Here is a 19993-nt window from a genome sequence, read left to right on the forward strand (position 1 = left end):
CTGGCTCCATGCTCAGAAATTGCTCCTGGCAGGCACAGGGGACCATATGGGACGCCAGGATTCGAACAGATGACCTTCTGCATGAAAGGCAAACGCCTTACCTCCATGCTATCTCTCCGGCCCCAGAAATACTCTTATATGCCCTCAGGACCTCACCTGTTTTCACACTTCTGGGTACCTCCTAGTCAAGAGAGAATGGTGACGTTTATGCTCTCCCAGGCTGACAGGGTAGATTAATGGTCTGGTGTGGAAAGGATGAACTTGTGTTTATCAGTTCCTAACTGACTGCTACTACTACAAAGGCTATACAGACCACACTGAGGAATCACATCCGGGCCACCTCTGTACCAGCACACAACAAAGCACCAGATACATGCTGGACACATGACTTGCCCCCCCCCCCCCAGAAATAGCAGGATCTAATCCCCAACTCACTGGGGACCTTGGATGCTTGCTCAGTCCTGTGCAATATCAAGAGTGATTTCCTGCCTGCCAGAGGGAAAAGAATGACCAGAATAGTGGTTTCATTTGATAAGCACTTGATTTTTATTGCACAGAAGCAATTGAAAGTGGACTTCAGTGGAAAAGTGTGCCCTGGCATAATTCAGTGGCCAGAGCCCGCCCTACCCGCTCCGGCTCTTCCAGATTTGAGAGTTCTGGGCAAGGGCTCCGTTCACTCCTTTGGAAAACAGAAGGCATTTGGGAATAGGTTAAGACATCTCAAGCATAATGTGTTTCTAACTGCTCATTCATTATTGCGGTCACCTGTCAGTTGCACATACAGGAAATAAATGCACTTATTGGGAAAGGAAGGGGCCAGCTGTGGTAGTCAAGTGTTTACGTGGGCCATTCAGTACATAGCACATTCAGCTACATAAGCGATCAGAATTGTCCATCGGCCAGAGGAGGGTGTGGGGCGTGGGAGGGGGACATGGGGTGGGGTTGGGAGTTGCCCTCTCTTGCTAACAATATTGCTAAGTAGAAATTCCTATTTGGTAACGGAGGGTCCATCACCTAAGCAGACTTTCTTCTGACTCAAAGACAGGGAAGAAAAAAGATGAACATTCATTCCGTCAACCCTTGAGTTCCTGGACCCTCGTTGAGTCTCTTTGGCTATTCTGGTTGTGCCACACTCTCCCTGCCTTACTTCTCCCCTTTCGTGGCCTTGTCTTCCGTGGCCTTCTCCGGAGGCCTGCTGTCTCTCTGGTCTGTGCTGGAGGATTTCTCGACCTTTTCCGTCTTACCTTTGCCGGGCAAAGCAGCCTCTTTGCTGGGCTCCTCCTTGCCTTGGGCCTCTGTTTTGGGTTTCTCCTCAGGTTTCTTGGCTTCTGTGGCCTTCTCCTCCTTGGACTCTTTCTTCTCGGGGACTACTGGTGTCTCTTCCTTCTTTGGTTTTTCTGGCTCCTTCTCTGCGGCTTTGCTGACCTCTTTGGCCTTGGTATCTTCTGGTTCCTTCTTTGCCTCCTCAACCTTCTCTTTGGGTTTGGCTTCTTCTTTCACACTGGCAGGAGCCTCCTTCTCAGGAGTTACTGCCTTTTTCTTCTCAGCCTCCTCCTTCTTGGCTTCTCCCTTGGCTTCTTGGGGCTGTTCCACAGTGGGTTCTGTCTTCTCCCCTTCTGGCTTGGAAGCCTCTTTCTTCGGCCCCTCAGCTTTCGTGCCATCCTTCTCAGTTTTTGGTACACCTGGAGTTTTCTCTTCCTCTGCCTTCTTTGGGGGCTCTTTGACTTCCACTTCTTGGGGTTTCTCCTCCTTCGTGGGAGACTTTGCCTCTGCTTTCTTTGGGACCTCCTTCTCAGGGGCCTTCACCTCCTTCTCTGGAGATTTGACCTTCTCTTGGGACTTCACTTCTTCCGTGACAGGGCTTTTGGCCATCTCAGGGGACTTAATGTCTGCTGGAGACCTCACTTCCTCCTTTACTATGGTCTTAGCTTCTGGGGTCTTCACATCAAGAGTCTTGGCCTTATCAGGGGACTTGGCTTCCTCTTTGACTGGGGACTTGACTTCCACAGGGGACTTGGCCTTCTCTGGTGTCTTAGCTTCTTCTTTCTCTGGGGACTTGGCATTCTCTGGGGATTTGACCTCCACAGGAGACTTGGCCTTCTCTGGTGTCTTAGCCTCTTCTTTCTCTGGGGACTTGGCCTTTTCTGGGGATTTGACCTCCACAGGGGACTTGGCCTTCTCTGGGGATTTGACCTCCACAGGGGACTTGGCCTTCACTGGGGATTTGATCTCCACAGGGGACTTGGCCTTCTCTGGGGATTTGAGCTCCATGGGGGACTTGGCCTTCTCTGGGGACTTGGCTTCTTCTTTCTCTGGGACCTTAGCCTTCTCAGGGGGCTTGGCTTTCTCAGGAGACTTAACTTCCACAGGGGACTTGGCCTTCTCTGGGAATTTGGCCTCCACAGGGGACTTGACCTTCTCTGGGGATTTGACTTCCACAGGTGACTTGGCTTTCTCAGGAGACTTGACTTCTACAGGGGACTTGGCCTTCTCAGGGGACTTGACTTCAATAGGGGACTTGGCCTTCTCTGGAGACTTGACCTCTTCTTTCTCCGGGGACTTGGCTTTCTCAGGAGACTTGACCTCCACAGGAGACTTGGCCTTCTCTGGGGATTTGACCTCCACAGGAGATGTGGCCTTCTCTGGGGACTTGACTGCAGCTGGTGATTTTGCCTCTTCTTTCACGGGAGACTTAGCCTTCACTGGACTCTTCACCTCAGGAGGCAACTTTGCTTCTTCCTTCCCTGGTGACTTGACCTTCTCTGGGGACTTCACCTCAGCTGGGGACTTGGCTTCTTCCTTTGCAGGAGACTTGGCCTCCTCCTCAGGGGATGCAGTCTCTTCTTCTGGGGCAGACTTTTCTGCTTCTTCTCCTCCTTCTCCTCCTTCCTCCTCTTCCCCCTCTTCCTCTTCCTCCTCCTCCTCCTCTTTGGCCTCTTTCTCCTCTTCTTCAGTCACTTCTTCAGTAACTTGGATCTCCTCTGTCTGTTCTTCCACAATCACAGTTTCTTTCTCCGACTTTTCTACCACTTTGATCATCTCTTCACTTTTGACCTTTATGTGAGTAGTGGCAGAGGGAATTTTGGGGAGTCCTTCTGGAAGGGAGAAAGGAATAGGACCAAAGCCAATCCGACACTCTTCACCCTCCAAGAGTTTCCTGCAGAATGGAGAACAGAACATTTTACTCTCTCTCTCTCTCTCACTCTTTTTTTCATTTCTGTTTTGGGTCACACTTAGGGATCAAACTGGGGATTGAGCCAGGGTCAGCTAAATGCAAGGCAAATACCTTAGCCTCTGGATTATCTTTTTCAGTCCCAAAACATTTTACTTTTTTTTTGGGGGGGGCACAACTGGTGAAACTCAAGGGTCACTCCTGGCTTGAGGGACCATATGGGATGCAGGGGATCGAACCAAAGTCTGTCCTGGGTCAGCAGTGTGCAGGGCAAACGCACTATCACTGTGCTATCACTCCAGCCCCTTAACATTTTTGTTTTGTTTTGTTTTGTTTTTGAGGCCACCCCCATTTAATGCTCAGGGGTTACTCCTGGCTAAGCGCTCAGAAATTGCCCCTGGCTTAGGGGGACCATATGGGACGCCAGGGGATCGAACCGTGGTCTGTTCCTTGGCTAGCGCTTGCAAGGCAGACACCTTACCTCCAGCGCCACCTCACCTGCCCCTGGCCCCATAACATTTTACATTTTTTTCTTTTCTTTTCTTTACTTTTTTTGTTTTCTTGGGCCACACCCACTTGACACTCAGGGGTTACTCCTGACTATGCGCTCAGAAATTGCTCCTGGCTCAGGGAAACCATATGAGACGCAGGGGGATCGAACTGCGGTCCGTCCTAGGCTAGCGCTTGCAAGGCAAATGATGCCTTACCTCTAGCACCACCACTCCGGCCCTTTTACTTTTATTTTTTTGAATCACACCTAGCACTGCTTAGGGATGACTCCTGGCTCTGCACTCAGGAATTACTCCTAGCAGTGCTCAGGGGACTGTATGGAATGCTGGGGATAAAACCCAGCATGGACCATATGCAAGGCCATTGCCCTACCTGCTGTGCCATCTCTCTGGCCCAGACATTTTACTCTTTCTCTGAGAACGTTGGTGAGTCTGGGTCTTTTTGGGTTCCCTTGTGGGCCTAAAGCATGCAGTGGCCTTGACTTTGGTGGGGATTAGAAAAGGTGACTCAGCAAGTCATTCCCACAGACCATATAGAACCTGCATCCCACTGGTGTTGCTCATGTTTCATGTAGCTGATGCTGCAGCTTATGAACTTAAATACCTGTACTGAAAAACTGCCTCCAAAGAATCCTGCATTGATGAAAACTACACTGTTGCCCCTCAATTAAATTAATATTCAAGAGGAAGCTATAATCCTGAATCAACAATTCTGCCTTTATAGATTTGGGTTTAAGATCTCTTCGAAGGTCCTTTTGAATGTCAAGTTCTCCCATAACCCTTTTATCTTTGGGGGGAGGCATATCCAGAGGCACTCAAGGGTTACTCCTGGCTCTGTGCTCAGAAATCACTCCTAGCAGGTTTGGGGGACCATACAGGATGCCAGAGATCAAACCTGGGTCAGCTACGTGAAAGATAGGGGCAGGAGAGATAGCACAGCGGTAAGGCGTTTGCCTTAGACCTTAGACGAAGAAGGACAGTGGTTCAAATCCTGGCATCCCATAGGGTCCCCCGAGCCTGCCAGGAGCAATTTCTGAGCATAGAGCCAGGAGTAACCCCTGAGCACTGCCGGGGTGTGACCCCAAAAAAACCAACCAACCAAACAAACAAGAAAGACAAATGCCCTACCCATATCACTCTGGCACCTTCCATAACCTTTTTATCCCGTAGTTTTAGGTGAGAGCAGTTTCAATTTTTGGCTATTTAGTGCATATGTGATCTTGAACAAGCCTTTTTCCATATCTATAGGTGCTCAGGACACCAGATGCTGGGATTCAGGAAAAATACCTTAATGTTTGTACTATCTCTCTGGCCTCTGAGCCAAACTTTTTTTTTTTTGATTTTGGGCCACACCCTTTTGACGCTCAGTGGTTACTCCTGGCTATGCACTCAGAAATCACCCCTGGCTTGGGGGGACTTTATGGGACACCCGGGGATCGAACCTCAGTCCGTCCTACGCTAGTGCTTGCAAGGCAGACACCTTACCTCTAGCGCCACCTTCCCAGCCCCTGAGCCAAACTTTTTAACTGTGGTCTCCTCACTGGTAGAAAGAAAGTCACAGACTACACAGAAAGTAGTTTCAATGAGATAATGAATAAAAAATACCAGGCAGAACCTGTCCCCATCAGTGTAGGCAAACATGGCAGTAATTACATCTTCCTTGTTTTATGCAAGGGAAGTAACTCAGCTGTATATCAGTTTCTGTGCATATGTGAGGCTCCAGGTTTCTTTTCCAGCACGGCAAAAATAAATACAGGGGTCAGAGAGATAGTATAGCAGGTAAGGCACTTGGCTTGCACGCACATGACCAGAGTTCAATCCCCAATACCCCATATGGTCCCTGTGCACTGCATGGAGTAGTTGTTGAGCATTTCCAGGTGTGGCCCAAAAAGCAAAAACAGAAACTAAAAGGCAGGGGCCATAGCAATAGTATATCAGGTAGGGCATTTGACTTGCACACAGTTGACCCAGGTTCAGTCCGTGGTATCCCATATGTTCCCCTGTACACTTCCAGGAGTAGTTCCTCAGTACAAAGCCAGGAGACCCTGACCACTGTCAGGTGTGACCCAGAAAGCAAAAGTAAACAAATAAACAAACACTTAAATAGAAATTATAGCATAGAAATTAATTAGAATAAAATGCCAATTTTGTTGTTGTTGTCATTTTTTGTTTTTGGGTCACACCTGGTGATGCTCAGGGGTTACTCCTGGCTCTGTGCTCAGAAATTGCTCCTAGCTTGGGATATGGGATGACAAGGATTGGACCCAGGTCCATCCTGGGTCGTCTGTGTGCAAGGCAAATGCCCTACTGCTGTGCTATCGCTCCGGCCCCCAAATGCCAATTTTGATTAGCAGATTTGCACTATCTGCTTTTTGTCTTGTTTGTATGGTTTTTGGTCCACACCCAGCAGTGCTCAGGACTTATTCCAAGCTATTCACTCAACATTCATTCCTGATACCCCTCCCAATTTTTTTTTTAAATCAAATCACTCCTGGTGGGGCTCAGGGGATTCTATGGGATTTAACCAGTTCTTGTGCTAGGTGAATATTCTACCTTCTATACTCCCTCTCTCTCTCTCTCTCTCTCTCTCTCTCTCTCTCTCTCTCTCTCTCTCTCTCTCTCTCTCTCTCTCTCTCTCTCTCTCTCTCTCTCTCTCTTTCCTTGCAGTCTGTCTTTTAGTAGGCTTCAGAATGATGCTGACTGTACTAGTTCACCAACCATGTTTCAGTGTCCCGTCTACGAACTAGAACAAGAGGTGGCAAACCAAGGGCCACCGGTCAGCACCTTGGATTTCCTGAGTCATTCAGCCTCTTTAGCAAAAAACTGCTGAGCTGGGAGGTTTCCACCTCTGAGGACTTTCTCTGGGCAGCCCAGAATTCCTACATTACTTAGAGGTTAGCTGATAGAAAGGACTGGCACCTTTTCCACACACCTCCTTCACAGAGTCACTGTTATCATCCCCTCTGTTGTAGAAGGAACCAAACCAGGAATCAAATGCTCAGAAACTCAAAAGCTAAGAAACCCTGACAGAGAGGCAGAGTTTAAAAGTCCCCTGAAAATTCAGGTACTTCCATTTTAACCTGTGGCTGGCTGGATTTGATGAGGAGGTGAGCAGATTTAACACTAAGTCATTATCCATTGTCTTGGGGCCCGGAGAGATAGCACAGCGGCGTTTGCCTTGCAAGCAGCTGATCCAGGACCAAAGGTGGTTGGTTCGAATCCCAGTGTCCCATATGGTCCCCTGTGCCTGCCAGGAGCTATTTCTGAGCAGACAGCCAGGAGTAACCCCTGAGCATCGCCGGGTATGGCCCAAAAACCAAAAAAAAAAAAAAAAAAAAAAAAAAAAGATTCTTGTCTTGGTGAGACCAGCAGGGGAGGTAAGGTACTTGCTTTGAACCAGAATGCAGAGAACCCAGGTTTGATCCCCAGCATGACATATGATCTGCTGGGCACTGCTGAGTGTGGTCCAGAAATGAAAACAAAAGTTTTTGTCTTGGTGTGACCCAAAAACCAAAACAACAACAACAAAACTGGCATTTTATTGTAATCAATTTCTATGCTATAATTTCTATTTATGTGTTTGTTTATTTGTTTACTTTTGCTTTCTGGGTCACACCTGACAGTGGCTCTGCACTGAGGAACTACTCCTGGAAGTGTACAGGGGAACATATGGGATACCAGGGACTGAACCTGGGTCAACTGTGTGCGAGTCAAATGCCCTACCTGATATACTATTGCTATGGCCCCTGCCTTTTAGTTTCTGTTTTTGCTTTTTGGGCCACACCTTGAAATGCTCAAAAACTACTCCAGACAGTGCACAGGGGTGACACACCCGCCTTACATGCAGCCAACCCCAGTTCAATTCCTGACACCACATATGGTCCCCTGAGCTACCACCAGGGGTCAGTTCTGAGCACAAAGCAGGGAACAGCTTCTGAGCACAGCAGAACCATCCTCTCCACCCCTGCATCTCAGAGAAAAGTGACAGTTGCCAGGGGTAGGGAAAGGAAAAGGAAGGGAATGGGGAGTTTCTACATAATGAGAAGACCTTCAGTTTGGGAAGATGATAAAAGTTCTAAAGATAGTGGTGAGGAGGGGCTGGAGAGACAGCACAGCAGTAGGGCATTTGCTTTGCAGAACAGACAGTGGTTAGATTCCCGCCATTCCGTATGGTTCCCCTGAGCCAGCCAGGGGCGACTTCTGAGCACAGAGTCAGGAGTAACCCAAGCACCACCGGGTGTGGCCAAAAACCAAAATAAATAAATAAATAAATAAATAAATAAATAAATAAAAAGATGGTGATGAGGGGGCCTGAGAGATAGGATGTAGGTAAGGCATTTGCCTTGCATGCAGAAGGACGGTGGTTCGAATCCCGGAATCCCATATGGTCCTCCCAAGCCTGCCAGGAGCGATTTCTGAGCGTAGATCTAGGAATAGCCCCTGAGCACTGCCAGGTGTAATCCAAAAACCAAAAAACCAAAAAACAAAACAAAAAAAAAGATGGTGGTGAGATGGTCACATAAAAGTATAAATAAATCAATGCAACTGAATAGCAAACACATGACTACTCTGGGAATTGATTCTGGGACCTATCTATGTAGGCTATGTTCTAAACCAAGTTCCATCTTTGGCTTGAATCACAACTTAAAAATTATTAAATGGGGGGCGGGGCTGGAGAGGCAGTACATGAATAAGGCATGTCTGATGCATGTGCGTGAGCTTGGTTCAATCTCTGGCACCCCATATAGTCCCCTGGGGAATTCTAGGAGTGACTCCTAATATCAGTGCTAGGAGTAGGACCTGAGTACTGCTGGGTGTGGACATCCCCCCCAAATAAAATAGTTAAATGATATATAAGGTTAAGGTGCTTGTCTTACATGTTACCATCATTTTTTTAATCCCTGACACTATATGTAATCCCCTGAATCCTGCCAGGAGGGACTCCTGGCACATAGCACAGGAGTTAAGTCCTGCACACCACCAAAACACCAAAAATAAATAAATAAAATGGTTAAATGGGGCTAAGGAGATAGCTAAATGAATTGGAGTACATTCACTGCATGCTGAAACCCAGGGGTTCATTCCCTGGTACCATGTAGTCCTCAGAGTATCTCTTGAAGCAACCCCCAAGCACTGAAGGGGAAGCAAGCTCTCCCTCCAAACATTGTTGGGTATATTTCTTTTAAAAGCACTTAAAATAGGGGCCAGAGTGGTGGCACAGCAGTAGGGAGTTTGCCTTGCAAGTGGCTAACCTAGGATGGACCATGGTTCGATCTCCTGGCATCCCATATGGTCCCCCAAACCAAGAGCGATTTCTGAGCACATAGCCAGGAGTAACCCTTGAGCGTCACTAGGTGTGCCCCTCCACAAAAAATACACTCAAAATAGGGGTCAGAAAGATAGCACAGTGGTAGGGTGTTTGCTTTGCATGCAGCCAACCCCGGGACGAACCCAGGTTCGATCCCCAGCAGCCTGCCAGTAGTAATTTCTGAGTACAGAGCCAGGAGTAGCCAGGTATGACCCCCCCAAAAAAGAGATTAAAAAATAAATAAAAAGGGGCCGGAGCAGGGGTTGAAGTGGTGGCACGGAGCAGTAAGACATTTGCCTTGCTGGCACTAGCCTAGGACGGACCTGGGTTTGATCCCCCAGCATCCCATATGGTCCCCCAAGCCAGGAGCGATTTCTGAGCACATAGCCTGGAGTAACCCCTAAGCATCACCAGGTGTGCCCCCACCAAAAACAGGGGGCCATAGCACAGCGGTGGGGCATTTGCCTTGCATGCGGCTGAGCCAGGACAGACCTGGGCTTGATCTCTGGCATCCCATATGGTCCCTCAAACCAGGAGCGATATCTGAAAGCATAGCTAGGAGTAACCCCTGAGTGTCACCAGGTGTGACCCAAAAAAACAAAAATAAATAAATAAACAAAAAAGGGGCTGGCAAGGTGGCGCTAGAGGTAAGGTGCTGCCTTGCAAGCACTAGCCAAGGAAAGATCGTGACTGTGGTTAGATCCCCCAGTGTCCCATATAGTCTCCCCAGGCCAGGGTCAATTTCTGAGCTTAGCCAGGAGTAACCCCTGAGCATCAAATGGGTGTGGCCCGAAAAACCAAAAAAAAAAAAAAATCACATCCAATAAATAAACCAAAAAAAAAACAATCAAAATAAAATCCCCACTAAAAGGGAGAGATGGTAATTTTTTGGTTGTTGTTTCTGGCCACAGCCATAGTACTCAGGGCTGATTCCTGGCTCTGTGCTCAAAGATCACTTCTAGGGTTCAGGGGACTATATGGGGTGCCGGGTTTTAAACCCAGGTTAGCCACATTCAAGGCAAAAGCCTGGTAATTGCTGTACGACCTCCAGCTCCTAGATGATAAATTTTGTGCTATATACATTTCACCAAAACTAAAAGGAATTTTGACTCTAAGACAAGCAGGTTGCCTCTCGAGACTTGTAACCTAAGGCCCAGGTCCTGATATGGACACCAAGGTTCTCCATTAGCCAAAGCCCAGGGAGGCCCACCTGTAAGCAGCAATCTCTATGTCCAGTGCCATTTTGACATTGAGCAGGTCTTGGTACTCGCGTAGCTGGGCTGCCATCTCCCACTTGGTGCTCCTTAGCTCACTGTCCAGCTGCTGGATGGCGTCCTGAGAGAAGAGGGCACACACATCACACACTAGTCAGCTCCTGGTCCCTCCACCCAGAACGTGGGCAGATAGCACAAACCAGATAAGTTTCTTTGTGTATAGGGGGAGTGATGCTCAGGGCTGACTTCTGGCTCTGCTCTCAGGACTCATTTCTAGCAGGTCCAGAGGACCATATGGGATGCTGTAATCAGCAGCATGCAAGGCAAATATCCTACCCAATGAATTATTACTCCAGCCTCGAATCAGAGCAATTTCATCCTGCCCAGGAACCTGGGGCTAATTTCTATCTGTCAAAGTCACAGGACCACCTTCATAGACCTAGAATCCACATAGAGCATGGGGCCAGAGCAATGACGCATCGGTAGGGCATTTGCCTTGCATGCTGCTGACCCAGAATGGACTGTGATTCAATCCCCAGGTGTCCTGTATAGTTCTCCAAGCCAGGAGCAAATTTCTTTTTTTGTTTGTTTGTTTGTTTTTGGTTTTTCGGGCCACACCCGTTTGATGCTCAGGGGTTACTCCTGGCTAAGCGCTCAGAAATTGCCCCTGGCTTGGGGGGATCATATGGGACGCTGGGGGATCGAACTGCGGTCCTTCCTTAGCTAGCGCTTGCAAGGCAGTCACCTTACCTCTAGCGCCACCTCGCCGGCCCAGGAACAAATTTCTTTTTTTTTTTTTTTGGTTTGGGCCACACCCAGTAATGCTCAGGAGTTACTCCTGGCTATGCACTCAGAAGTTGCTCCTGGCTTGGGGGATCATATGGGACGCCGGGGGATTGAACCACGGTTCGTCCAAGGCTAGCACAGGCAAGGCAGGCACTTTACCTCTAGCGCCACCGCCCGGCCCCATCAGGAGCAAATTTCTAAGTGCATAGCCAGGAGTAACTCCTAAGCATCACCAGGTGTGCCCCCCCACCACCCAAAAAAAAAATAAACCACCCAGAGCAAAGGTCTAGCTGTGCATGTGACCTCTGCAGTCTCAGTGGGGAATGTTCCAGAATGAAACAGACCAGCTGCCATCCATGGTTATAATTTGTTGACAAGATGATGGGGGATGATGGTTGTTTTCTGATTATTTGTTTTGACTTCAGCTATGCTCAGGTGACCCTGTGGTACTAGGGATGGAATCTAGGAATGAATGCTCCAGCCCTCTGACTTATCTCCCTCTCCCTGATACTTCTTAAAATTAGAAAATGTTCAATAGGAACATGTTGTCCATTCTGCTCCCTGTTTTCCCTGCGTTCCAAGGATTGGAGATAGCACAGTGGGCAGGGCATTTGCCTTGTCTGTGTCCAAGCCAGGTTTGATTCCCATCATCCATATAGTGCCCTGAACATCACCAGGGCACAGAGCCAGGTGTAAAAAGTTCTGAGCACTTATTTCTTTGGTTACTTATTTGATATGACCCCAAAATAAAAAAAAATAAACAAAATCCCAAAGTTTCCACCTTATAGTAGGGCTCAGAAAATATCTATTACTGATAGCTTGAGACAATACGTAAAAGATGTACAATATGAGCTGAAACTTCCACCTAAAGTTAAGCCCACTGGAACCACAGCTTAAAGTGAACCAATATGGCTGATTCTTTTGCGTTCTTTTTCCTATAATCATAAATATCTTACATGGTATGTTCTTTAAATTTATTCTCCCCCCTTTTTTTTTCCATACCAGGCGGTTCTCAGTGATTCTTCCTAGTAGTGCTCAGGGGACCAGATAGTGTGCTGGGGATCGAGCCTGGATCAACTCCATGCAAGGCAAGACATACACCCACTGTACTATCTCTCTACCCTTGTTTTGCTTTGCTTATGGGCCACACCCGGTGGTGCTCAGGAGTTACTCAGGCTCTGAGCTTAGGAGACCATATGGGATGCTAGGGATCAAACTCAGGTTAGCTGCATGCAAGGCAAGTGCCTTACCTGCTGTACTATCACCCTGACCCCCCAAAATGATATTCTCTCTCTCTCTCTCTCTCTCTCTCTCTCTCTCTCTCTCTCTCTCTCTCTCTCTCTCTCTCTCTCTTTCTTTTTTGGTTTTTGGGCCACACCCAGCGGCACCCAGGGGTTACTCCTGGCTCATGCTCAGAAATCGCTCCCAGTAGGCTCAGGGGACCATATGGGTACTGGGAATCGAACCACCATCCATCCTGGATTGGCCGTGTGCAAGGCAATCGCCCTATCATTGTGCTAGCTCTTTGGCCCAGATATTCTCTTTTTTTAATTGTTGATTTCTTTCTTTCATTTCTGGGACTATATTCAATAGTATTGGAGGTTACTCCAAGCTTGGTCTGTGTCTAAGGCAAATGCCTACTGCTGTGCTACCTCTCTGACCCCATTGGGTGGCTTTAATAGCGGGAACTATCAAGGCCTTCCCTAGTACTCACAGACACTTGTTAATGAATGTCCCAGTCTGCTGAGCACATTCAGATTCGCAAAGTTTGTGACTCTTTAGCTAACCTACCTTCCTTCTTTTCTCCTTCCGTCCCACTGTTCTTTCCCTCCCTCCCTCCCTCACTCCTGATTCCTTCCTCCTTCCGCTTTCCTTTCTAGCACTGGGGATCAAATTCAGGGCTTTACACATGCAAGGCAAATGTTCTACCACTGAGCCAAACTCGCAGAATATTGCTATCTTGACTATCCACTCCTGAACGTGCTTGTGGACCCTGTGCAGGTGACAGGAATCCAACTGGAGTCTGCTGCACAGAAGCAAGCACTAACTCTCTGGCGCTCTCTTCTTTTTTGTCGCTACATTCAAAGTCTTCAGATTTGGGTCCAGAGAGATAGTAATAGTAAGGCCCTTGCCTTCTATGAGGCCAACCCCAGACTGATCCCAGCACCACATTGCTCCCCAAGGACTGTAGGGAGTGAACCCCAAGAATGGAGATGGGGAATAGTTTCTGAGTCCTGCAAGGTATGGCCCAGGCACCTTCGCCCCACACCAAAATGGAGAAAGGAATCCAGGAATCCTAGGGAGCTAGTCCTGGCTGCAAGACTCCAAGGCCCATGGTCACGACCACTGCCAGAATGCACAGACAGGGGCAGAGACAGTCCAAGGCCACCAGACAAGCAAGGCAGCCTGCCCGCGCACTCCAGCCCACCTGATAGGAAGCGATGTCCGCCTGGTGCCGGTCCTCCAGGTCTGAGCGCTGCCTTTCCAGCGAGTCCTTGGTACCTTTGAGTGCCTCCAGCTCTGTGGTCCGGGCCTGCAGCTGGCGCCGATACTCGGTTATCTCCTCCTGTGCCGAGCGCATGGCATCTGTGTTCACTTTGGCTGCCTCTGACAGGCGGTCCAGCCGCACTGGGAGAGAAGGAGGGCATAATGTCAGACATATGCCTGGATGCGGATTCCAGGATCCATTCGGGAGTTTACCTCATGTTAGCTATGCTCTGGACCACTCTGGATACTTACCTCATCCTTCTTTTGGAGAAGCCAAATTACCACTACCCGCAGCGCCCCCCCCCAACCCTGCAGTGAGCAGGCTCTGGATCAGATTGCTCCTCCTGTTAAAGAACCAGAGCAGAAGTAGCCCCCATTTCTTTTTCTATAGGCCACATCCAGTGGTACTCAGGGCTTACATCTGGCTCTGGAAATCGGCAATCACTGGGGTGCTGGGGATCTAACCCAGGTCGGCCATGTGTAAATCAAGTACCTTACCCACTATAATACTGCTCTAGCCCCAGAGTCTCCATTTCTACTCCTATTCCATCTCATAGTTCAGTTCCACTCCCTACCCAGGATTGGCAATGTTGAGCATACTAGATGCAAAACCTGATTCACAATACCTGGGGTTTGAGCCATGACCTTGAGAGAGGCACAAGGGTTTGTGAACTATCAGGTCACAGCGGAGCCACGGCTCTTTTGCTGAAGATTTCTGTCCTGTGGAATCCAAGGTCACTGCAGTGCCCCAGTCAGCGCCTTTGTCCCTTCCTGCACCCAGGAACCTGAGCTGGTAATTGTCACCCCGCCACCAAGTACATGAGACTCTGGTTCCCAGAAGACCTTCAGGGTCCAGTGGAGACCTGGAGACTATCCTGCTCCTGCAAGTGAACACTAAATCCTGAGAGAGCAGAGCTTGGTCTGGGAATGGAGGAGGAGGAAGGAGTGGGCAGGAAGTCAGTTTAGGGTTTTTTTTTTGGGGGGGAGGGCATAGGGGACAAAGGTGTCTGTCAGTGTGAAGAGCACCCAGAGATTCTGCCTTGCTGCAGAAAGCGGGGAGGGAACCATTCAGCAGTTGCCAAGGGCAGAAAAGGACAAGAAAAGCCCTGTGTCAAAAAAAAAAAAAAAAAAAAAAGGGCCCGGAGAGATAGCACAACGGTGTTTGCCTTGCAAGCAGCCGATCCAGGACCAAAGGTGGTTGGTTCGAATCCCAGTGTCCCATATGGTCCCCCGTGCCTGCCAGGAGCTATTTCTGAGCAGACAGCCAGGAGTAACCCCTGAGCACCGCCGGGTGTGGCCCAAAAAAAAAAACAAAAAAAAAGAAAAAAAGAAAAGAAAAGCCCTGTGTCATACCCCAGCCCTAGTTTTTCCCCCAGCTGGTGCTACCAGAAAGAAGAAACCTTTCCAGTGAGTGAGAATTTTTTTTTTGTTTGTTTGTTTTTGGGCCACACCCGGTGACGCTCAGGGGTTACTCCTGGCTATGCGCTCAGAAGTCGCTCCTGGCTTGGGGGACCATATGGGACACCGGGGGATCGAACCGCGGTCCGTCCTAGGCTAGCGCAGGCAAGGCAGACACCTTACCTCTAGCACCACTGCCCGGCCCCTGAGTGAGAATTTTTACACTGAAAGCTGTTGAGGTTTCTGAACCCTCCAGTTTAGAAATTTCACAGCTGCCCATGGGGTCCTCCCTCCCTTTTTCAACACAAAAAGCAATGGCAGCCAGGGAGGGCAGTCATGGGGACACAGCCCTGCACTGCAAGCCCACCTGGAGTGGTCCCCTCTCCAGAAGGGAGAAGGGTTGGGGCCATCCCAGGGCACACTACCCTATACTTCAGCTACTCAGTCATTCATTATTTGCAGGGCTGGTTCCCTGCAGAGAATGTGGAGAAAAGGAGCCCGAGAGGCAACAAGAATGGGGATCCCTGGGGCGAGATAGCACATGCCCTGGGTAGGGGGGCATGTGCCTTGCACGTGGCCAATCTGGGTTCAATCCTTGGAGCCTGCCAGGAATGATTGCTGAGTGCAAAGCTGGGAGCAGTACAAAGAATGGGGTTCCCACAGTGAACCTGAAGGATCCAGTGGAGCTCTGGAAGGAACGTGACGGAAAGGTGGGGGGTGGGGGGGGTCTGACACTGGGATTATGGGATCATGGACAGCAGAGAGTCAACGTGGCGAGAAGTGGGCAGGGGAGGTGGCGAGGGACATAGAGTTAATTTTTTTTCTTTTTTGGATTTTGGGCCACACCCTGTGAAACGTAGGGGTTACTCCTGGATATGCGCAAAGAAATCGCCCCTGGCTTGGGAGACCATATGGGATGCCAGGGGATTGAACTGCAGTCCATCCTAGACTAGCACGTGCAAGGCAGATGCCTTACTGCTTGTGCCACTACTCTGGCCCCAGAATTAAAAGATACATATATTTTTTGGTTTTTGGGTCACATCTGGCGGCACTCAGGGGTTACTCCTGGCTCTATGCTCAGAAATCGCTTCTGGCAGGCTTAGAACATCTGGGATGCTGGGATTCGAACCACCATCCTTCTGCATGCAAGGCAAATGCCCTACCTCCATGCTATCTCCCTAAATTCTTTTTTTTTTTTTTTTGGTTTTTGGGTCACATCAGCAGCGCTCCTGGCAAGCTCCAGGGACCATATGGGATGCCGGGATTCGAACCACCGTCCTTGTACATGCAAGGCAAAAAATGCCCTACCTCCATGCTATCTCCCTAAAGATAATTCTTTTTTTTTTTTTTTCGGTTTTTGGGTCACACCCGGCAGCGCTCAGGGGTCACTACTGGCTCCAGGCTCAGAAATCGCTCCTGTCAGGCTCGGGGGACCATATGGGATGCCAGGATTCGAACCAATCACCTTCTGCATGAAAGGCAAATAAATGCCTTACCTCCATGCTGTCTCTCCGGCCCCCTTAAAGATAATTCTTATAATTATTTTATTCTTTTTTTGGGGGGGATCTTGGGCCACACCCGGTGACACTCAAGGGGTTCCTCCTGGCTATGAGCTCAGAAATAGCTTCAGGCTTGGGAAGACCCCTATGGGGCGTCGGGGATCGAACCCGGTCCGTCCTAGACTAGCACGTGCAAGGCCGACTCCTTCCCGCCTGAGCCACCGCCCCGCCCTCCAGCAGCAGGCTCCGCCCCCGGCTGCGTCCTCCCCCTCCCCTCTCTTAGCCCCTCCCCTGGGGGCGGGGCCTCCCACCTCGGAACCACTCCTCGGACTGCAGCGTGCTCTGCACGGTGTGGCCCTCGAGCTGCGCGCGGATCTCGCGCAGCGCCGCCGTGACGTCGCACTTGAGAGCGTCGCGGGCGTCGGCCTGCGCCTGCGCGTGCGCCTGCGCCGCCGCGCCCGCGCCCTGGATCTGGCCGAGCAGCTCGCCCACCTCCTCGCGGTGCGCGCGCCGCAGGTAGCCGCACTCGTCCTGCAGCGCCTGCGCCTTCTTCTGCAGCTGCGCGCGCGCCGCCTCGGCCTCGTGCGCGTAGCGGTCGAGCGCGCGCGCCGCCGCCTCCGCCTCCTCGCGCTGCCGGGCCTCGTCGTCCAGGCGCTGGCGCGCGTGCGCGATGTCCTCCAGCAGGTGCTCCTGCTCCAGGCGCAGCTGGCCGCGCGCCGCGCGCAGGCGCAGGAGGGCCGCGCGCATCTCGCGCACCTCGCGCTCGTACAGCTCGCCCATGGCCGCGCGGCCCGCCTGCTGCTGCCGCAGCGCCGCCGCCTCGCCCTCCAGCTGCCGGTTGTGCGCCTCCAGCTGCCGCACCTTGTCGATGTAGCCCGCGAAGCGGTCGTTGAGCACCTGCAGCTGCTCCTTCTCGCTGCTCGACGCCGCCGAGGACGCCGCCTCGGGCCCGTTGCTCAGCGTGTCGGTGCTCAGCGAGTCGGTGCTCAGCGAGGCGCCGCGGAATCGGCCGCCCGGGCAGGGCGAGGCGGAGGAGAAGGCGGCGCTGGCCGACGTCCGCGCCCACGAGTGGAAGCCGCTCGAGGAGCCGGCTGCCGAGCGCGCCGAGGAGCCCTTGCGGGCCGCGCCGTAGGGCAAGGGCAGCCCGCCGCCCCCCAGCAGCAGCGGGGAGAACGGGGCGCCCAGGAGCGCGTCGGCGCCCCCGAAGCTCATCGTGGCGCGGGGAGGAAGGAAAGAAGGAAAGGAAAAAGGAAGGAAGGAAAGAAGGAAAGGAAAAAGGAAGGAAAGAAAGAAAAAAAGAAGGAAAAAAAGAAAAAAGGACAGAAAGAAAGAAAAAAAGGAAAGAAAGAAGAAAGAGAGAAGGAAGGAAAGAAATAAGAGAAGGAAAGAAAGAAAGAAGGAAAGAAAGAAAGAAAGAAAGAAAGAAAGAAAGAAAGAAAGAAAGAAAGAAAGAAAGAAAAAGGAAAAAAGGAAAAGAAACAAAAGAAAGAAAAGAAAAGAAGAAAGGAAGGAAGAAGAAAGATGGAAGGAAGGAAGGAAAGAAGGAGCGAGCGAGCTGCGGGCCTGAGCGGAGCGGGCGGCACTGCGGCAGCTCCCCGGCCGCCCGGGCCCTTTTATAGCGCTCCGGGCCGGGCCAGCCCCTCGGCGGTTGGGGGGCGGGGAGGAGCGCCCCGATCCGCCTTCTGTCCTTCCCCCCCCCCACTTCATTCACCCCAACCCCCAGTCCGGGCGGGCCGGACCGAACTCCGCCGCAGTGAGCGGGGCGGGGCGGCTCGGCACGGGGATGGAGAGGTGTGGGGTGTGGGGGCGACGGACAGGCGCATCGTCTGTCATTGGAGTCCCCACTTCTGCCTGCCTGCCTTGGAGCATGGGGTTAGGGGGACTCTGGAAAGGGGGACCCTCCCCCCCCGGCAGTTGGGGAGACCCCCTCCCCGGAGCGGGAACGGGGCGCACTTTCTTGCAAAGCTGTGTTCGTGATGTGTGTTCTTGAGAATGCAATGCGGAGAGGACGAGGAGACCTCACGGAAGGAAGGGGGGTTTGCATTTGGCTGTGGGGTCCGCAAGGTGAGGACAGAGCACAAGCAGAAGAGCACAAGCGTTTTTCTGATAGTTGGAGAGGACTTCGGGATGGGAGCTGCTCCAGGTAGCCCCACCGGAATCGGGAGGGAGAGAGGAAAAAAGAGGAGCCATAGAAGGAAGCCTGGTGGGTGCTTTTAGGGGGCAGGAATGGAGGTCCACTGAACCCCAGTAGTTAGCGGGGGTGGGGGGGGACATCAGGGGAAGCCCCAGAAACTCAGCAGCCTTTTCCTAGGAGGGGAGGAGAGTGGCAGGGCTACTCTGATTAGGGGGACTGGAGGGATCACAGAGGGTAGAGAGCGTGAAATCCTGATGGGGGGCTCAAGGGGACCCCAAAATCTAGAGTTACATAGCATAGGAGATGAAAGACCTCGCAGCCATCCCTAACAACGGGGACCCCGGTTATGGAGCAGCGGGATCCCTCGGTAGGAGCCTGATTGAAGATCAGAGAACCTAGCCAGAGTTGGGGTGCTGAGGTGGGGTGGAAGCTCTCGGAGCAGGGTCTGCCAGCTGATCAACCAGTCAGTTGACCTTGAACAAGTCTCCCCACCTCCCCCAGTGTTGGTGGAAGTTCGTTTCCTCTCTCTGTCCCCTTAGCTGTAACTTGTTATCTTCCCCCATCCCCACAACTATTTTCCCTTTTCCCCTACCCAGGGAAGTGGTGGATGCTTTGGGGGCGCCAAAGTCTTTCATATCTTTGGGGTTTTGGGGACTCGAGTAGAAAAGGGTCTCTGGGATTCAGGAGCGCTGTAATGGCTGGAATTACTCAGCTTTCTCAGAGTTCTGGCTCTTGCCAAGTGTCTGATGGTGCTCAGAAGTTAATCCTGGCTCTGCACTCAGAAGTAATTAATTACTCCTGGCAGTACTCAGGGAACTATGTGGAGTGCAAGGATTGAACCCGTGTCGATACGTGCAAGGCGAATGCCCTGCCCGCTGAACCATTGCTCCTGCCCCATCCTGTCAAATGTCTTGAGTGAAACCGATACTGTGGCTGGGCTTCAGCACCAGGGACAGATCCACTTCCCTGACCGGTTGGAAGGAGGTACCCTTGGGCAGAGGGAAGGGAAGTATGGTCGCACCCTTCTCCCCTCTGTCAGGTGCTGCCAGGGATCCAGCCCACTGACTTTCTACTAGGGGTTCAGCCCCCGTTTTTCATGAAGTTCTCTCGATTATGCCGTGCCACATTTTTCCTGGGTACTGAAGGACTTCGGTGGTGCTGCGAGCTAGGGGACCCCACTAGGGAGTCCGTGTAAATATATCGGGTTTGAGAGACTCTGGTAATTACCCAACTTCCACTACACTCCCAACTCGCACTGATTTTTCCTTCTGTGACTCCCCAGGATGAGGACAGATAGGTTCTCCCCACCAAAACCTCTACCAGTTCTTTTCTCTGCCCTATTCCTCCGCACAAATTCCAGTTTTAGGCAGAGCCTGAGGCAGGGGGCTTGAGAGCGCTCTGTCCCTTTAACCACGTTTTACTGGAAGGAGGGTGCACTAGGGAAGGGGGGGAAGGGAAGCTTCGAATTTGCATGGAAAAACCGAAC

At 51.1% G+C, this 19993-nt stretch overlaps 1 protein-coding gene across 39 annotated transcripts; it reads right to left on the minus strand.

The window, feature by feature from the left end:
* Positions 1–522: 522 nt before the first annotated feature.
* Positions 523–17623, minus strand: NEFH (neurofilament heavy chain). 39 transcript variants are annotated; one of them, XM_049788931.1, is made up of 7 exons: positions 16685–17618; positions 13418–13617; positions 10200–10324; positions 2416–3157; positions 2194–2379; positions 2098–2139; positions 523–2019 (listed from the first exon to the last, which is right to left on the minus strand). In XM_049788931.1, exons 1-7 carry the CDS (start codon positions 17583–17585, stop codon positions 1144–1146), a joined length of 3072 nt encoding a protein of 1023 aa, XP_049644888.1. In that variant the 5' UTR covers positions 17586–17618; the 3' UTR covers positions 523–1143. The 39 variants fall into 39 exon arrangements, with proteins under 39 accessions (XP_049644888.1, XP_049644885.1, XP_049644899.1 ...); XM_049788928.1 differs by having other exon boundaries at positions 2098–2157; positions 16685–17617; XM_049788942.1 differs by lacking the exon at positions 2098–2139 and adding an exon at positions 2158–2175 and having other exon boundaries at positions 523–2079; positions 2344–2379; positions 16685–17616.
* Between the last annotated feature and the right edge of the window lie 2370 nt (positions 17624–19993).

Source organism: Suncus etruscus, chromosome 15 (assembly GCF_024139225.1).
Source record: "Suncus etruscus isolate mSunEtr1 chromosome 15, mSunEtr1.pri.cur, whole genome shotgun sequence".
Lineage (NCBI taxonomy): Eukaryota > Metazoa > Chordata > Mammalia > Eulipotyphla > Soricidae > Suncus > Suncus etruscus.